Genomic DNA, 20,068 nt, shown 5'->3' with positions numbered 1-20,068 from the left:
CGTAAAGCATCTGCACTCTCACGCACGTCAGCCTTCTGTTATGTCATCATCTCTTTCCCTCTGTTCCCTCCTTTTGTACCCACACTTTTTTTTTTTTATTCTCTCCAATTGGCTGAAAATGAGTACAAACTGTGGAAATGTGTGGGAGGTTCCTTTTTGGTTACTGAGGCAGGAAAAAAAAAAGTGAGGAATCCCTCAGGTCTCCACAGAGGAACCTGTTCATTAAAAAAGCAGTACCACTGCAGTTAGTTCACAAAAAGCTCCTCATATTTATTTCATAATATAATGAATATATAATATATCTTAATTCACTAATTACACTGCATGAGTGTGCATGTATTCTTCCATGAGTTTGTCTTTACATACGTTTAAAAAGTCTAAAAATTTTAATTTGTCCATAAACATAATAACTTTTCACTGCAGTGTTCGTGTGCAGATCTTTATCTTTTTGAAAGAGTTGCAGAGACACAAGCTTCCCCCGAAATGATTTTCTTCTTCTTCTTTTCAACTTTAAACGTCTTCCTCCTTACACCTGAAAACTTAAAGAAATGGTGAAGGTGAAACCTCAGTCAGTGCAGTCAGACAGTAAACACATCATCATCTGACACTTGCAGGAATATATTATCATTTTATGTCAATTCTGGGGGTTTCTTGATGTCTAGGTGCAACATCCGTGTAGTTCTTTCCAAAACATCATATCATTAACCCTTAGAACACATTACTATGTTTAAACATACCGAGGGTATAAGAATGTGCAATATAGAGTGACTTATATCCTTTTTTTCAGCACAACTTAGACAAAACATGTCATTTTCACCATCTATATAAACACACCTGAGCAAAAAGCAGTTCAAAAGAAAAAACGGCCAATTTTGTGACTTCTGCACAATTATTGCTACTTTATATCACGACTAAAGATGCGATATCAAATGAATCATAACTTTGACTCAACAACACATAAGAAGACCAAAAAAATGCCTGAATATGTGACCTATAAACACACACATAACACTTATAAAGAGTTGTGTATTATTCCCACAGCAAAGAGATTCAAACACAGAGATCACAATCCTCAGCTCCTCACATCAAACTTAATCTGTTACAGTAAGAAATGTGTTCACTGAATCCCAGAGATTACTACAGACACTGTATCTCATGCTTCTAATGAAGCGTATTAATCTGCAATCATTTATGTCAGTAATCCATCACCTGTAGTTCAGAGCTCCCTGGGTCGTCATGACCACTTTATGGATGTTATGCCTGTGACACACATGCATGTAAAAAACCCAGCTGCCTGCAGAGCATGAAAGACTGGAGGATTTGAAAGGTGTTGCCTGCAGCAGCTGTTCCTCTTCGTGCTGCTGCTGCTCAGCAAAGTGAGACCAAAATGGAATCAAGGATGATCGACATGAGAGGGGAAAGATGAGGGCCCTTTGATGTTCACTTGTCTGTTTGTGTGTGTGTGTGTGTGTGTGTGTGTGACACAGTGAGAGAGGGAGGAGGGAAACATTTACTTCCTCTTTTCCCTCCGTGTGGTGCATGTGACCTTTAGCACTGAGACACCTGAACTGTCTGAACCTTCAGAATAAAAGATAAAACTGAACTTTAACCACAGGGTTAGATTTGCTTGTCAAAACTTCGATAATGAAAGTTGTCGTATCGGTTCTGGAGCCTGGATTCACTCGGTATAATTACGTTAGGGAGGCTGAAAAATAAGGCTGATATTTTGGTCCACAGTTAATCCCTGATTTGAATTTCAGCGTTTTGAATAACAGCCCGAGGCGATGTGAAATATTAAAATGTAGATTCAGTTTCTAGTCTATTTTGTCATGTGCATCAAGCACAGGGTATGAAATACACTTTCTACTGGTCAACCCACACAATCTATACATTAATGTGTATTTTATTTTATTTAACCTTTATTTAACCAGGAAAATCCCATTGAGATTAAGAATTTCAAGGGAGTCGTGGCCAAGATCGTCAGCAGCAGCAAATACCAAACACTCGGCAGTTACACATTTAAATTTAAGAGTATAAGAGAATAAAAGAGTCCGTTTAATTTCCCACTTGGATCAAATCGCTCTGAAATAATGTTGAATGAAATGATTTTATTGAGTGTTCCTCTGAGCACAGTCCTTAATTGCTCATTGCTTCTTATTGATTGGGTTAATTGGACATTATAAATTGACCCAGCCAGTCTCAAGCATGGATAAATGGGGGGGGGGGGGGGGGGGGGGGGGTTGCATCAGTAGCAAGAAGAGCAAACAGAGGTAAAAATCTCTGAAGAATCTAATCTGCAGATCAGTGAACAAGCAGGTGGCGACCTTTCCTCAGAAGACCTCGACTGTGCTAAAGAAAACCGGATTCTTTCAGCTGAAACTATGAAGAGGGACAGATGCTTCGTCATGTTACACAATCAGTCTGTGCCAACTTCCTCATGCACAGACCATAATTCAGAGTGACTGCACAAACACATACATCGATGTCATTTACAGCAAAACACGGACACAAAAGGTAAATGTCACTAATGACAGATAATGATGATCATCAGGCTCTAATTACCAGCAGCTGTATGTGTGTGTGTGTGTGTGAGTGTGTGTGAGTGCATGTGTGTGACACACACATGCACTCACACATCAGAGAAAGTGAAGCAAACCTGTGACCTCCTTCTGTAACGCAGAGGAAATAAGACTGGGACTGAGTTTCTTGTGTCCGTCATTGATTAGCCAGATAAACAGACTCACAGGGCTTTGGACGATACCGACAGGAGAAATCATTAAAGGATTGAGTGATGGGAGGGAGAAGGATTTCAGGGCACAGCTCTATCAACCTGCTCTGATCAAATAATCGTGTATGCAAATGTGGAGAGAGAAGAGGCCGAGGGGAGGGATCTACATCAGGCATCAGTTCATTTTCATCATATTCATGATTTGGTTTACTTTCCCAGATTTTAGCCTGGACATCTGGCAGCTCAGGGACTTTAGGGCAACACGTTCACTCATTTATGTCTCACTCAGCTGAGACAAAGGAGGAGGACAGGGTTCATAAAACATGAGAAACGAGAGGAAAAAAATATATAGTGAGGAGAGGAGAGGAGAGGAGAGGAGAGGAGAGGAGAGGAGAGGAGAGGAGAGGAGAGGAGAGGACAGGAGAGGAGAGGAGAGGAGAGGAGAGGTTATTGGACCGTAAAGGATTCATCATTCATCACAGAAGAGTAAATAGTCTTTTATTAGGTATTTCCTTCTTTTACTGGTGAGTTTTGGGAGTGACACAGTTGAGTGGGAACAGGTTGTATGTGGTCAGTTGTGGTTGTATCATTATATTATGAAAGACAGCTTATTCTGTTGGTTTTGAATAATGTGAAATCCAAAAACCATTCAGCTCCTTCACTCTGTTTGCAGCTAAAACAACTGAAACACAAACAACATCAGATTTCATCAGATCATTGAAATCATATATCGTCTGCACCGATAACTAAAGATCGACATCAGCCATAGAAAAACCCATAATGTTCATAAATACCACAAATACCACAAATACAAGCAACTGTTAAATACTCTCACACTCTGGAGCTCAAGGTGACATTGAGCTCAGCTGATTGATTCTCATCGCCTGTTTGCATGAATGTATTCAAATATGTGTGTGTGTGTGTGTGTGTGTGTGTGTGTGTGTGTGTTTGACTGACATCTGAGAGGTTAAAGGTTTCTCCATATGACATTGATTGACCATTAACTCAATCCACCCTTTAGTCTCTGACACGCTGTGTGTGTGTGTGTGTGTGTGTGTGTGTCAGAGAGAGACGAGGAGAGAGAGACGAGGAGAGAGAGACGAGGAGAGAGGGAGAGCGATGCACAGGCGATGTCTTGTTAATTCCTCTGTGACTGACAGACAGACTTTATTAGATATTTGAAAGGAGAATCAGCAGCAGCAGCAGCAGCAGCAGCGGCTGGTGAAGCCTGTGCTGACTGACTCGTGGCTGGGAACTCAAAACAAACACGGTGTCATCACCTCCATCCGTCTTCTCTGCATTAATGAAATAATGGTGACAATCAAATGAAACAGAGAGCTGAGCTGGCAGCTGAGGAGAGAGGAGAGAGGAGAGAGGAGAGAGGAGAGAGGAGGAGCTGAACGCAGACGCAGGGATAAAAGTTCAATTCAATGAAGGGAGAGAGAGTCATGGAGCGGCGGCTGCAGGCAGGAGAGAGGCTGCCACAGAGCCCAGATGCAGTGGCTCAGATCTGGTCTGTAACAGATGGATTGTGTGGTGCATGTGCACACACATTTATGCATAAACGTGTACGGACTCACACAGTAGAGCAGGAAATGAGCCGAGCCAATTAGACATGGCTGCCATTCTGTGGCTGAGGAGAGGGAAACTAACATGGCAGCGTGAGCGTTGCTGAGGCAGCAGAGCTGTGACAGTGACGGTTATCTTTAACTCATAAACCTACTTTGCCTCCTTTAAATGTCCTACTTTCATCTTAAACGTACATTTAATGGTGAATAACGAGAGCACATCACCTTTTATTTGTTAGTTTGATGCAAAATTCTATACTATAGTAACTGTACACTTGTTAAAGATGTCAGTAAACTAATATAAGTCCCATAATCTGTGGGAAAGAAGAGCCTTTCCTTTGACTCAGGTCATGTTTTGCTCTTGTTTGATGTTTGCATCGACAGACTCTGATCATACAGCCACAGATTTACAGTGGAAGCTATTTTCTGACTGGCGGGTGAAAGGTGAGTGACAGGCAGAGATAATTAATAAGCAGAACAAATTATAGGAGTGTGTGATATGTCAGAGTTAATGACACAGTCTTCTGCCCCGGAGATAAATGATAAATGACACAGTGAGAACATGAAGCTTCATTCAGTCGTGTGTGTGTGTGTGTGTGTGTGTGTGTGTGTAGTCACTTCTCTTCATATGTTTCCATTGCATCTCTACATTTATGACCTGAAACCTTGCTTGTGTCAATGTAATCTATATGTTTTAATCTGTCAGTGTGTGAACAGATTATAATCCAACCTCCTGATTTCTCTGTGTATTTTTACCCGTGCGTGTGAGCACAGGCACTTCATGTCGAGTCAGCATTATTCCACTGAGCTGAAAACCGCTGCCTTTTGTTCTCTGTGTTCCTGGAGCTTTTGGTCCCGTATCTCTTAAATCTCTGCTGTTCTCATTCATCCTCATAAATACATATTCTGGTGGCTTCATTGCAGCACCATCCACTTCTCCACTCTCTACACAGACACACTCTTCCTTCCTCTGCTGTTCATCATCAGCTGGCGTTTGTTTGGCCAATCAGTGATCAGCCTTTACTGTTAATGGGATACATTTCTTTATTTGTCTTCAAGTCTTTCATCACATCTTTCTTCCTCCGTTTTCTTTCTGACGTGTCAGTGTCATCACTTTCTCTTCCTGGACATTTGTTGACACGTCTCCTGACCTTTGTGACCTTTAACCAGTGAGCACATCTCTCCTCATGATGCCATACCACATGTTCTGTGTTCAGTTAGGTTTGTACTTTATTCTGTAGCCACCATTAGCATCATTACAGTGCAATGGTGATGGAGCAGCTTAGTGAGAGATCGTAACACGTCTGGATGTGTGTGTGTGGCAGGCTGCAGGTGTGCATGAGTGACTGTGTGAGTGTTAAGGTGGATCCTAGAAGTCATTGTTGCTTTTCCAGTCAATATAACCACTGTAAACACAGCATAGCAACAGTATTATGTATACGACTGACTTGATTTGAGATAAATAAGACAGAAGTAAAGGTACACTTGACACAGCTGGAAGCTCTCTGGGATTTTAGAAATTCAGACTTCCACCTTAAACGAGTCTGATCTTCCCAGCTGCAGTGGAAATGTTTATAAATGTCTTTATATTCATGTTGTGCCCAGGTTTTCCTGGACGTGATTTACATTTTATTTTGCAATGAATGACTTGGGATAGTGAACTATGGCATAACACTCATATTTATAGAGCACATTTACAAACAACCGAGGTTGTACTGAATGACGTCAAATACCAAAATAAGAACAGTAAAAATAGAAATATAAAACATTTATAAATGATGTAGAGCAGAGTAAAAAGACATGTGAAGCAAAAACAAACAAACCAAAAACAACGGGAGACCAACTCAGCCTGTGTTTAACGCCATGGAGTAAAAGTAGGTTTTTAAAGACGAAAGAAAACGTTCAACAGTCTGGGAGCTGAGGAGCATTCTTGTATGTGTGTGTGTGTGTGTGTGTGTGTGTGTGTGTGAGAGAGAGAGGGCTTTAAAGTGTATGTGTGTGTCAGTTTTCACTCTGGTTGTAGAGAAACTAAACCTGGGGAAAAGCAAGTCCCCATAATATAAATGATTACACTGTAAGGTGATGGTGTGTTGTAGGTTAGAGTTAGAGCAAGTCTCCAGGAAAAAAAGATTAGAAGAAGCAGCAGCAGAATCTAGAGGTCAGACTATTTCTCAGTCCAGTGACCTTTCATTCAGACATGATCCAGACCTCAAAAACAACTATGTGATTATAAGAGGGAGAAAGAAGAAATCAGTCTCCTATAAATGTCTGATGTATCCTGTCCTGTGTGTGTGTGTGTGTGTGTCTCAGGTGTGAGTGAGGAGCCTCCTCCTCACAGAGTGACCACCAGCCCTCCATCCACCGTCCACCAGAGAGGACCATGTCGCAGCAGCAGTCTCCAGCCGCCGTCCACCCCGGCCCTGCCGCGCCGATACCTGCCTCCACAGCCCAGAAGCTCTCCTGGAGGTCAGCAGAGATTTTCATTTGAACACAGGCTACAGTTTTACTACCAGTGACAGCAAAATATTGTCCTTGAAAAGTCAATTTATAGATGTTTAAGATTCATATTGCGCAGAAATAGTGCAGTGCAGTCAGTAACTCAAGCCGCTCACTTTTTTCTACTTCCTTATGCACTGAGCAGCAAACTAAGCACACGCTCCTGCTCTCTGGGGTTCTTCAAAGTCATATGAGGAAATTAATACTTCACTGACGGCATGAACTGAACAAGATATGAAAGAGTGAAGGTCCTTAAATGTCCTTTTCTGGCCGTTCATTCCAGTGCTCTCACGTTGTTTTATGACGGCGTTTAGAGGCCATTTTAGCGTTTTAATGCTGCACATGATGAAGAACCATAAAAGCCAAACGTGTTCTCTGCAGTGCTGCTCATAAATGTTGATGAACCTGTGAAGTCACACACTGTCCCAGCTGACAGAGGAGAAGACGCTCGCTGGCTCTTCACCAGGAGACCAAGCATCGCAGTCGCATGTGTGTGTGTGTGTGTGTGTGTGTGTGTGTGTGTGGATTTTTGGTTCAATGTGTGAGGAAAAGTACGTGTATATGTAATAATAATACTTTAGGTTACATTTATCACATTTAATAATATATAAGCTTGTCTGGTGTTTTTATTATCCATCTTATGTAAAAACAAACACTTGTGTGCATTTTTCATTTTCAGTTTGAGGCCGCTGATAAAGGCACTGACTGAATAAATAACATAGAATCCTTGTATTTTTGCTGTGATATAGGAGATAAATGGCATTAAGAGGCTGTAGAAATCATTGTTGTAGGAATAATAATAATAAGTGAGTTAAGGATGCAGACAGTGTCGTGACTGTAAGACACTTTTAAACGTGCTGTGAATGGTTGATGAGGAGAGGAGTCTGATTTTATTGTTTATCTGTGTAGAAGATTTAACACACAAACAATGTCAGTCACTGGCTCTTCAGACACATCATCCTCAAGCTCGTTACAGTGACATTCATACTAATCACACATCCATAATAACTGTGACCCAGTTTTACACTTTAACATTCTCTGTATTTTAAGAAGAAGAAAACGTCTCCACCCGAGGGTTCGTTCATTTCAATGTTTGTTCCAAATGTGCAAATACAAAACTGTTTCACCCTCCTGCACAACATCTGCAGCACACCCTGTAACTCATCTCGTGACATCTTGGCAGAACTGAGGTGGAATCTCATCAGTTCCACTTTTTAGCCGCGGCTCCGGCTGAACGGACCCCTGAGTCGGGTCTGTGGGTTTGTCAGAGTCACAATATTGCATTTAATAACTGAAAGGAGTGCAGAGTGTGGTATCTGCATCCTCACCGAGCAGCTTGCATCGCTGTCAACTCACAGTCTCGATTTGGCACCGACACCTGACACTGAAACACCCACGCAGAGACACACACACACACACACACACACACAGTGTTTCTGCAGGACTGAACCATGTCTCCAGGGTCAGACGGGGATTTGTTCAGGATCAGAGGCTTCGCTCCCATTACAGGTCTAATGAGTTTCTTTTCAAGGCCTCCTCTCCTCCTCTCCTCCTCTCCTCCTCTCCTCTCCTCCTCTCCTCCCTGCTAAGCTCCCAAAATCTACTTCCTTATTCACTATCATCTGTTTTTGTCCTTGTTCTCAGCTCTTGTGAAACACAACTCACATTTTATCTGAAAATAAAACCGTGGCCTGTTCTTCAAACACAAACACCTCAACCGACGGATGTAACGTGACATGAGAGAAGATGCACGCGCTCACAAACACTGTTTTAAAGGAAACATGTGCCGAGGAGAGAGGCCAATTCAAAACGCAGTGTGCTCTGCAGAGTCCCGTGGGTCATAGTTATGCTTCACAGCAGGAGGAGGGAGCTGCACATGAAAGCAGAGGAATAACAGAGAGATTGAAAAGTTACAAGAGAGGAGAATCAGCAAAGGAATGGAAAAAAGGCAGCGAGTGAAGAGTGGACAGAGAAGGATTGTTGGTTTGATGCCTGAGTGACATAATGTTCTATAAAGCACAGACTTCATTTTTAAACGTTACTGTCTTATCATGTATGTTTTTATTAATGTTTAATAACTGACACTGATGGGTTTTTATCCTTTTTCACTGACAGTTGGCAGGAAGGAGTTTCAGCGGAGTTCAGAGGTCACACGTTCTCTGCCGTCCTCCCCGAAGAGGCTGGCAGTGGTTCCTCCCAAACTTCAGTCCCCAGGTGAGTCCTTTTTTCTCAGGTCTACACACACACACACACAATAAAAGAGAGGTCAGGTTTCCTCCATCACTGCTGGTGTCATCGTGTGTCATTTACATGACGTCTAAAACCTGACCTGACCTGAATTGAATAGCCATCTCTAACACTTGGTTGGTTGCAAAAAAAATCTACTAGAAAATGAACTTAATTCTGACTTCACAATGTCAGTGAACATTTTCCTGAGGAGTCAAAAACGGTCTCAATCAGATCAGACTTAGTGGTGATGGGACAAGCAGAGTGCACATGATGTGCTAATGAGTCCGGCATGTTGTAGCACAATGAACTGGAGCAGAGGAGACGAACGAACAGCTGATCGCAGCATTTACACTAGCGGGGGAGTGACAGAGAGGAGGTGAACGCAGCAGGTGTTAGAATAAAACTGTGGTTTTAGAAAACTTAAAATTCTTCATGTGTTCAAGTTCCCCATAAAGGCCCTGTGAGAGTTTCCATCCATGATTTCGAGGTTGGTCCTAGAAGAGTAAACCATTTAAAATGAGCTGTGAGGATTGTCTGTCTGGTCTGATCCTCTCTCTCCCTGTGACCTTTCTAAAGAACAGTCCTCACATTTATGACCTGTTCTTACTCACACCTGCAGACGTGAACAATCCAACAGCCTCAAGAAAAGACTCATGATGCTGATCACACGTTCTTCTGTGCTGTGGTTTGAACTCTGCTCTGCAGCAGTAAAATCCTTTTCTCTGCCCGTCTTTCCTGCAGTGTTGACACACATGTCCTCAGGCAGCACCTCTGTCTTCACTCACTTCACTGGTGTTACTTGCTCTTTGTAGGACCTCGTCACCTCCCACACAGTCATGAAATAGAAATATCTAAGTCTCACCAGAGTTTCTCTTGTTCTCCGTGGTTTAAGACTTTTACCTGAAGCTGTTGAGCAAAATGTTAACGTCAAAATCACCTTGTGAATAAACCGGGCCTGAAATGACAGTCAGTCAGTCGTATGTTAGTATGTTTTACAAACACATCTTTAACCTTTTGATGGTTTTATTCAAGATTCAAGATTCTTTATTGTCAAATCCAACATCATTACCTGTAATAACACGTCTAGTTTCAGTGCCATCTCAACTTAGCATGAATAGAATCATTAGATAGACGACTTCTCCTCAGTTTATATCAGCGTTAAATCATTCACCACCTTCAGATAACTCCCCGCTGCTCCTCCTCCTCCTCCTCCTCCTCCTCCTCACTGGATCTCATCTCTTCGATCTCCTCTGATTTCCCCGTGACCCTCGTGCTGCTCTGCTCATTTTTATTCCTGCACCTCCCTCTCACCAATCTCTCACTCATTACTCTGGACCCTGCACCCCCAAACCCAGCCTCACGTTGTCATGGAAACCGCTCTGCCCGTGCTTCAGTGAGTGTGAGGCAGGTGATGTGAAGGTGCAGCCATTTCTTTATTGTGTGCGATCAGACTGCGTTTATATTAAAAAAAAAGGATTTAATCGATCGTAATGAGGCTGTGTGCGGTTACAGTGTGACAAGGTGACTCACATAGAGCTCCATCAGCCTGTCTGTGTGTCAGCAGCAAACCCCCTAAAGCAAAGAATGGCTTGCACATGTTACACTGGTCACATGGCCTTTTAAATGACATGCCATTAAGGGATTAGGCCGTTATTTACAAACAATACACCCACACGTGTACGTGCTGTTACAGGATATTTTATTGCAGCTCAGTCGTCACTTGAGACGAGACAGGGAATTACCCCAAGACCTGCTCTGTGGAGAAGATTCAATTAACCTGTGATCATTTATCATGTGAACAGCCATTAGCTGAAGGTCAGGTCAGATCTCCTCTGATTTACTGCTCATCACTTTTATTACAACACATACGTTAGATTTCAGGATTAACATCCAGATCAAAAATATCTTCATTGACAGTGTTGTTGTGTCACACACACACACACACACACACACTCATGTTTTATTCTCTGTGTTCACATCTCGTCTCTTCCTACAGTCCAGTCCGGGCAGCGTCCCGCAGCTGCAGTGTGGGGGTCGGCTCCTGTGGGGTCCCCTCACTGCATGGCCCCCGTGAGGCCGCAGCAGGAACAGCAGGAGAGTCTGCAGAGGGAGAAAGAGAAGGCTCAGCAGAAAGAGAGGGAAAGGCGAGCGGAGGAGAGAGAGAAAGCCGATCAGAGGGAGGAAGTGAGTGGCTGACAGAATCTCACGTCGTCACCTAGTGTTTGTTGTTTTCACCAACTCTGCTTTTTTAAATGATTGTTGGTGCTTTTTCTTCCTCTGTCTCAGGTGCAGAGGCTGCAGGGACGCTGTGAGCAGCAGGAGAGGCAGCTGAGAGCTCTCAGAGAAGAACTGAGGAAGACTTCCTTAGGTCTGGAGGCCTTCGTCGTCACCACTCAGCATTACTGCCTCAAGGTAGAAGCTGGATTGATGCAGTGTATAATTAATGAAAGTGTTGTTGTCTTATGTCATAGTAAACTCTTCTCCTACAGATTGTCCAGATTAAATTAAGATTTACCTAGAATGGCAAATGTTTCCTTGGTGAAGAGGACTCATCATCATCATCATTATTATTATTATTATTATTATTATTATTATTATTATTGTGACAACATCTGCTTAATGTAAAGGGTCACCTTCAACCCCACGTGAATGTAGAGCACATACAGTATTTAGCAGCCTGCACTGATCATGGTCAGTGAGCAGCACAGTGAGCAGCAGAGTGAGCAGCAGAGTGAGCAGCAGAGTGAGCAGCAGAGTGAGCAGCAGAGTGAGCAGCAGAGTGAGCAGCAGAGTGAGCAGCAGAGTGAGCAGCAGAGTGAGCAGCAGAGTGAGCCAGAGTGAGAGGTTCTGCAGAGTTCAGTGTGTCACTCAGAGGAATCCGTCTTTGCTCCCTGTGACAGGCACAATGATGGAGCTCCAGTGTGAGTGTTGCAGACTGCTCAGGCTCTGTCTGACTTGTTTATGGTCAGTCACTCTCTGTCTGGAGTGGCTGTGGAGGCCGATGTGAGAAGGTTGGAGCTCCCTCTGCTGGCAGCAGTCGAACACAACAGTGCTTTGTGCCAACAAACCATAATTAGGCTATAAAACAGTGGATGCACCGCTTCCCAACCGCTATTATCACAAATTGTTTGAGATGATTTATACATTGTTTCATGGTATTGCATTTTCTTTTGTATTTATTATGTTATTGAATATTTACTATTCTACTCCTTTGATGCATTTCTCCCCCAGGGAATGAATAAAGTGATATATATTTTATCCTTTGTGCATAAAATCCAGTTTAATTCAGGATTTCAGATTTCTAAAAGCTTGTTCATTACTTAAAGACACTGTCCTATTTGTTTTACTATTTACCATTTATCTACACTGTTGAAATGCTACTCAGAACCTGCACTATTAAAATGTTAAAATGATGTTTTATTCCGAATTTTCCAGAATAAAACGACAGAAGAAAATGAAAGGAAACTGTCTGCGGAAATGCAAAAGATCAGAGAGGAAATGGGTGAGTGAGAAACACACAAATCTTCGGAATATTTCGACTGAAGTGTTTCCAGTTAGCGAGGACAGTGTACTTTGTCCTTGTGTTATATGATTTAAAACAAATAAAGGTTTGAATATGATATCATATGACATGATGTCATTGTCCACAGCCTGGAACTCCATGCGATGGGAGAGTCTGCAGCGGGAAAAGACGGCGTTGGAGGTGGCGTTTGAGCGGGAGCTGCAGGAGCTGCAGCTGCAGCAGGAGGCAGAGCTGCTGTCTGTGGAGGAGGGGCTGAGAAAGTGTCACTCAGCAGAAACAGAACACCTGAGGGCGGAGCATCTGTCAGAGATGGAGGAGCTTAGGACTCAACAACAGGAACATGTGAGAGAAAGGCATGATGGGATGTTTTCTGTGGTAGCGGGTCAGTCACTGAAGGTGTGTGTGTGTGTGTGTGTGTGTGTGTGTGTGTGTGTGTTAGGTGGAGGAGATGACAGTCAACCGCCAGGCTGCCATTCAGGAACTCAGAGACATGCATAACATCACCATGGCAACGCTGCATGAGGAGCATGCCCGCACCATGAGAGGTCAGGTTTTAGACGTCATGTAAATGACACACGATGACTCCAGCAGTGATGGAGGAAACCTGACCTCTCTTTTATTGTGTGTGTGTGTGTGTGTGTGTAGACCTGAGAAAAGCTCATGAACAACAGAAGATGCTCCTGGAGGAGGATTTTGAGAAACTCAGACTTTCTCTACAGGTATGATTTTAATAAAAGAATGATTAGCTGTGCTTTAATTGTCATCTGTACTCACTGTCTCGCCATCCTACTGTGTGTGTGTGTTTGCTCAGGATCAAGTGGACATGCTCACATTTCAGAATCAGAGTCTGAGGGACAAAGCCAAACGTTTTGAAGAGGCTTTGAGGAGGAGTACGGATGAACAGATCGTTGTGAGTTAAAGTCAAACACAGACACACAAACCTACACATGGCTGTGTATATACAATGTCTTTCTGTAACAGGAGGCTTTAGCACCATACCAGCACATTGACAAAGATCTGAAGAGCTTAAAGGAGATTGTAGAAATGAAGAACCAGCAGATACACCAGCAGGATAAGAAGATCTCTGACCTGGAGAAAGTGGTAGGCTCAAATAAGCCATCGCTAAAGAAAAACTCATATGTACACTGGTGTTTACACACAGTGTTTATGGTCGTTGAGTCAAGTTGATGAAATATCGCTGTGTGGTTGTGTATTACTTTTGAGCAGGCCCAAAAGAACGTGTTCCTGGAGGAGAAGGTCCAGGTTCTGCAGCAGCAGAATGAAGACCTGAAGAGTCGGATTGAGTTGAACCTTGTGCTGTCCAGGTGATGTGCATGCAGCCATCATCATCATAATTAGGGCACGAGCACTCACAAAAGGATTTTTTAAGGCCTTAAGCGTTGGTGAAATTGGCAAACAAGTCAGAACTGATACAACTGACATAAAACATGTTTTAAAATAAGGGAAATAACTAGCCTGGCAAACCAGATCTACATCAAGATGTTTGGTCTGGTCACACACGATTGGCAGAGCTCAATTTGAGTGGCGGGATAAATGGTTGTCTCTGAAATTCAACAAAAAAAGATTGCTGGGACCATGGTTAATTTTCCGTTTTCAACAACGTTTACAACCTCAAAAATGTGATTTTTTTGAAACAAAAAAAATACATCACTGTGCAAGAGCTCGGGCCCGAGCAGACGCCATACAGCCAGCAGGTGGCGCTGTGACTTTGAATTAGTTTTAATGTGCTGATGGTTTTTGGCCTGGTCTCTTGTGTCATATGTAAAGTTTTGAGCCAATCAGTCAATGTATGGCAAAGTTAAGGGTTACTTGACTTTTTTTAGGTGATTTTGGACGACATACTATACTATGACTTTTTTGACTGATTTTGGACGACATACTATACTATGACTTTTTTAGGTGATTTTGGACGACATACTATACTATGACTTTTTTGACTGATTTTGGACGACATACTATACTATGACTTTTTTAGGTGATTTTGGACGACATACTATACTATGACTTTTTTGACTGATTTTGGACGACATACTATACTATGACTTTTTTAGGTGATTTTGGACGACATACTATACTATGACTTTTTTGACTGATTTTGGACGACATACTATACTATGACTTTTTTGACTGATTTTGGACGACATACTATACTATGACTTTTTTGACTGATTTTGGACGACATATTATACTATGACTTTTTTAGGTGATTTAGGAAGACATACTATACTATGACTTTTTTGACTGATTTTGGACGACATACTATACTATGACTTTTTTGACTGATTTTGGATGACATACTATACTATGACTTTTTTGACTGATTTTGGACGACATACTATACTATGACTCTTTTGACTGATTTTTGACGACATACTATATACTATGACTCTTTTGACTGATTTTGGACGACATACTATACTTTGACTTTTTTGACCGATTTTGGACGACATACTATACTATGACTTTTTTAGGTGATTTTTGACGACATACTATACTATGACTTTTTTGACTGATTTTGGACGACATACTATACTATGACTTTTTTGACTGATTTTGGACGACATACTATACTATGACTTTTTTGACTGATTTTGGACGACATATTATACTATGACTTTTTTAGGTGATTTAGGAAGACATACTATACTATGACTTTTTTGACTGATTTTGGACGACATACTATACTATGACTTTTTTGACTGATTTTGGACGACATACTATACTATGACTTTTTTGACTGATTTTGGACGACATACTATACTATGACTCTTTTGACTGATTTTTGACGACATACTATATACTATGACTCTTTTGACTGATTTTGGACGACATACTATACTTTGACTTTTTTGACCGATTTTGGACGACATACTATACTATGACTTTTTTAGGTGATTTTTGACGACATACTATACTATGACTTTTTTGACTGATTTTGGACGACATACTATACTATGACTTTTTTGACTGATTTTGGACGACATACTATACTATGACTTTTTTGACTGATTTTGGCCGACATATTATACTATGACTTTTTTAGGTGATTTAGGAAGACATACTATACTATGACTTTTTTGACTGATTTTGGACGACATACTATACTATGACTTTTTTGACTGATTTTGGACGACATACTATACTATGACTTTTTTGACTGATTTTGGACGACATACTATACTATGACTCTTTTGACTGATTTTTGACGACATACTATATACTATGACTCTTTTGACTGATTTTGGACGACATACTATACTTTGACTTTTTTGACCGATTTTGGACGACATACTATACTATGACTTTTTTGACTGATTTTGGACGACATATTATACTATGACTTTTTTAGGTGATTTTGGACGACATACTATACTATGACTTTTTTAGGTGATTTTGGACAACATACTATACTATGACTTTTTTAGGTGATTTTGGACGACATACCATACTATGACTTTTTTGACTGATTTTGGACGACATACTATACTATGACTTTTTTAGGTGATTTTGGACGACATACCATACTATGACTTTTTTGACTGATTTTGGACGACATATTATACTATGACTTTTTTAGGTGATTTAGGAAGACATACTATACTATGACTTTTTTGACTGATTTTGGACGACATACTATACTATGACTTTTTAGGTGATTTTGGACGACATACTATACTATGACTTTTTTGACTGATTTTGGACGACATATTATACTATGACTTTCTAGGTGATTTAGGAAGACATACTATACTATGACTTTTTTGACTGATTTTGGACGACATACTATACTATGACTTTTTTGACTGATTTTGGACGACATACTATACTATGATTTTTTTAAATGATTTTTGACGACCTACTATACTATGACTTTTTTAGGTGATTTTGGACGACATACTTTACTATGACTTTTTTAGGTGATTTTGGACGACATACTATACTATGACTTTTTTAGGTGATTTAGGAAGACACACACGATTGGCAGAGCTCAATCTGAGGGGTGGGATAAATGGTTGTCTCTGAAATTCAACAAAAAAAGATTGCTGGGACCATGGTTAATTTTCCGTTTTCACCAACGTTTACAACCTCAAAAATGTGATTTTTTTTGAAACAAAAAAAATACATCACCGTGCAAGAGCTCGGGCCCGAGCAGACGCCATACAGCCAGCAGGTGGCGCTGTGACTTTGAATTAGTTTTAATGTGCTGATGGTTTTTGGCCTGGTCTCTTGTGTCATATGTAAAGTTTTGAGCCAATCAGTCAATGTATGGCAAAGTTACAGGATACTTGACTTTTTTGACTGATTTTGGACGACATACTATACTATGACTTTTTTAGGTGATTTTGGACGACATACTATACTATGACTTTTTTGACTGATTTTGGACGACATACGATACTATGACTTTTTTAGGTGATTTTGGACGACATACTATACTATGACTTTTTTGACTGATTTTGGACGACATACTATACTATGACTTTTTAGGTGATTTTGGACGACGTACTATACTATGACTTTTTTGACTGATTTTGGACGACATATTATACTATGACTTTTTTAGGTGATTTAGGAAGACATACTATACTATGACTTTTTTGACTGATTTTGGACGACATACTATACTATGACTTTTTTGACTGATTTTGGACGACATACTATACTATGACTTTTTTGACTGATTTTGGACGACATACTATATACTATGACTCTTTTGACTGATTTTGGACGACATACTATACTTTGACTTTTTTGACCGATTTTGGACGACATACTATACTATGACTTTTTTGACTGATTTTGGACGACATATTATACTATGACTTTTTTAGGTGATTTTGGACGACATACTATACTATGACTTTTTTAGGTGATTTTGGACGACATACTATACTATGACTTTTTTAGGTGATTTTGGACGACATACCATACTATGACTTTTTTTGACTGATTTTGGACGACATACCATACTATGACTTTTTTGACTGATTTTGGACGACATACTATACTATGACTTTTTTGACTGATTTTGGACGACATATTATACTATGACTTTTTTAGGTGATTTAGGAAGACATACTATACTATGACTTTTTTGACTGATTTTGGACGACATACTATACTATGACTTTTTTGACTGATTTTGGACGACATATTATACTATGACTTTTTTAGGTGATTTAGGAAGACATACTATACTATGACTTTTTTGACTGATTTCGGACGACATACTATACTATGACTTTTTTAGGTGATTTTGGACGACATACTATACTATGACTTTTTTAGGTGATTTTGGACGACATACTATACTATGACTTTTTTGACTGATTTTGGACGACATACTATACTATGACTCTTTTGACTGATTTTGGATGACATACTATACTTTGACTTTTTTGACCGATTTTGGACGACATACTATACTATGACTTTTTTTAGGTGATTTTGGACGACATACTATACTATGACTTTTTTAGGTGATTTTGGACGACATACTTTTTTGACTGATTTTGGACGACATACTATACTATGACTTTTTAGGTGATTTTGGACGACATACTATACTATGACTTTTTTGACTGATTTTGGACGACATACTATACTATGACTTTTTTAGGTGATTTTGGACGACATACTATACTATGACCTTTTTGACTGATTTTGGACGACATACTATACTATGACTTTTTTGACAGATTTTGGACGACATACTATACTATGACTCTTTTGACTGATTTTTGACGACATACTATATACTATGACTCTTTTGACTGATTTTGGACGACATACTATACTTTGACTTTTTTGACCGATTTTGGACGACATACTATACTATGACTTTTTTTAGGTGATTTTGGACGACATACTATACTATGACTTTTTTAGGTGATTTTGGACGACATACTATACTATGACTTTTTTAGGTGATTTTGGACGACATACCATACTATGACTTTTTTTGACTGATTTTGGACGACATACTATACTATGACTTTTTTAGGTGATTTTGGATGACATACCATACTATGACTTTTTTGACTGATTTTGGACGACATACTATACTATGACTTTTTTGACTGATTTTGGACGACATATTATACTATGACTTTTTTAGGTGATTTAGGAAGACATACTATACTATGACTTTTTTAGGTGATTTTGGACGACATACTATACTATGACTTTTTTAGGTGATTTTGGACGACATACCATACTATGACTTTTTTTGACTGATTTTGGACGACATACTATACTATGACTTTTTTAGGTGATTTTGGACGACATACCATACTATGACTTTTTTGACTGATTTTGGACGACATACTATACTATGACTTTTTTGACTGATTTTGGACGACATATTATACTATGACTTTTTTAGGTGATTTAGGAAGACATACTATACTATGACTTTTTTGACTGATTTTGGACGACATACTATACTATGACTTTTTTGACTGATTTTGGACGACATATTATACTATGACTTTTTTAGGTGATTTAGGAAGACATACTATACTATGACTTTTTTGACTGATTTTGGACGACATACTATACTATGACTTTTTTAGGTGATTTTGGACGACATACTATACTATGACTTTTTTAGGTGATTTTGGACGACATACTATACTATGACTTTTTTGACTGATTTTGGACGACATACTATACTATGACTCTTTTGACTGATTTTGGACGACATACTATACTATGACTTTTTTAGGTGATTTTGGACGACATACTTTTTTGACTGATTTTGGACGACATACTATACTATGACTTTTTAGGTGATTTTGGACGACATACTATACCATGACTTTTTTGACTGATTTTGGACGACATACTATACTATGACTTTTTTAGGTGATTTTGGACGACATACTATACTATGACCTTTTTGACTGATTTTGGACGACATACTATACTATGACTTTTTTGACAGATTTTGGACGACATACTATACTATGACTCTTTTGACTGATTTTTGACGACATACCATATACTATGACTCTTTTGACTGATTTTGGACGACATACTATACTTTGACTTTTTTGACCGATTTTGGACGACATACTATACTATGACTTTTTTTAGGTGATTTTGGACGACATACTATACTATGACTTTTTTAGGTGATTTTGGACGACATACTATACTATGACTTTTTTAGGTGATTTTGGACGACATACCATACTATGACTTTTTTTGACTGATTTTGGACGACATACTATACTATGACTTTTTTAGGTGATTTTGGACGACATACCATACTATGACTTTTTTGACTGATTTTGGACGACATACTATACTATGACTTTTTTGACTGATTTTGGACGACATATTATACTATGACTTTTTTAGGTGATTTAGGAAGACATACTATACTATGACTTTTTTGACTGATTTTGGACGACATACTATACTATGACTTTTTTGACTGATTTTGGACGACATATTATACTATGACTTTTTTAGGTGATTTAGGAAGACATACTATAC

General features: G+C 39.8%; 1 protein-coding gene across 2 annotated transcripts in view; it reads left to right on the top strand.

Annotated features, from left to right (window-relative positions):
* Positions 1–20,068, top strand: part of mtus2a (microtubule associated tumor suppressor candidate 2a) — a 47,059-nt gene that overhangs the window by 16,859 nt on the left and 10,132 nt on the right. The window contains exons 5-15 of one of the 2 annotated variants that reach the window (XM_058627024.1): positions 6,607–6,762; positions 8,908–9,006; positions 11,018–11,205; positions 11,308–11,433; positions 12,457–12,523; positions 12,672–12,886; positions 12,984–13,089; positions 13,190–13,263; positions 13,356–13,454; positions 13,526–13,645; positions 13,769–13,869. In XM_058627024.1, coding sequence (XP_058483007.1) covers positions 6,607–6,762; positions 8,908–9,006; positions 11,018–11,205; positions 11,308–11,433; positions 12,457–12,523; positions 12,672–12,886; positions 12,984–13,089; positions 13,190–13,263; positions 13,356–13,454; positions 13,526–13,645; positions 13,769–13,869 — 1,351 coding nt within the window. The remainder of the gene's footprint in view (positions 1–6,606; positions 6,763–8,907; positions 9,007–11,017; positions 11,206–11,307; positions 11,434–12,456; positions 12,524–12,671; positions 12,887–12,983; positions 13,090–13,189; positions 13,264–13,355; positions 13,455–13,525; positions 13,646–13,768; positions 13,870–20,068) is intronic. The other variant, XM_058627025.1, reaches the window with a different exon arrangement.

This window comes from Solea solea, chromosome 4 (assembly GCF_958295425.1).
Source record: "Solea solea chromosome 4, fSolSol10.1, whole genome shotgun sequence".
Lineage (NCBI taxonomy): Eukaryota > Metazoa > Chordata > Actinopteri > Pleuronectiformes > Soleidae > Solea > Solea solea.
This window is presented reverse-complemented; position numbering and strand designations above follow the sequence as displayed.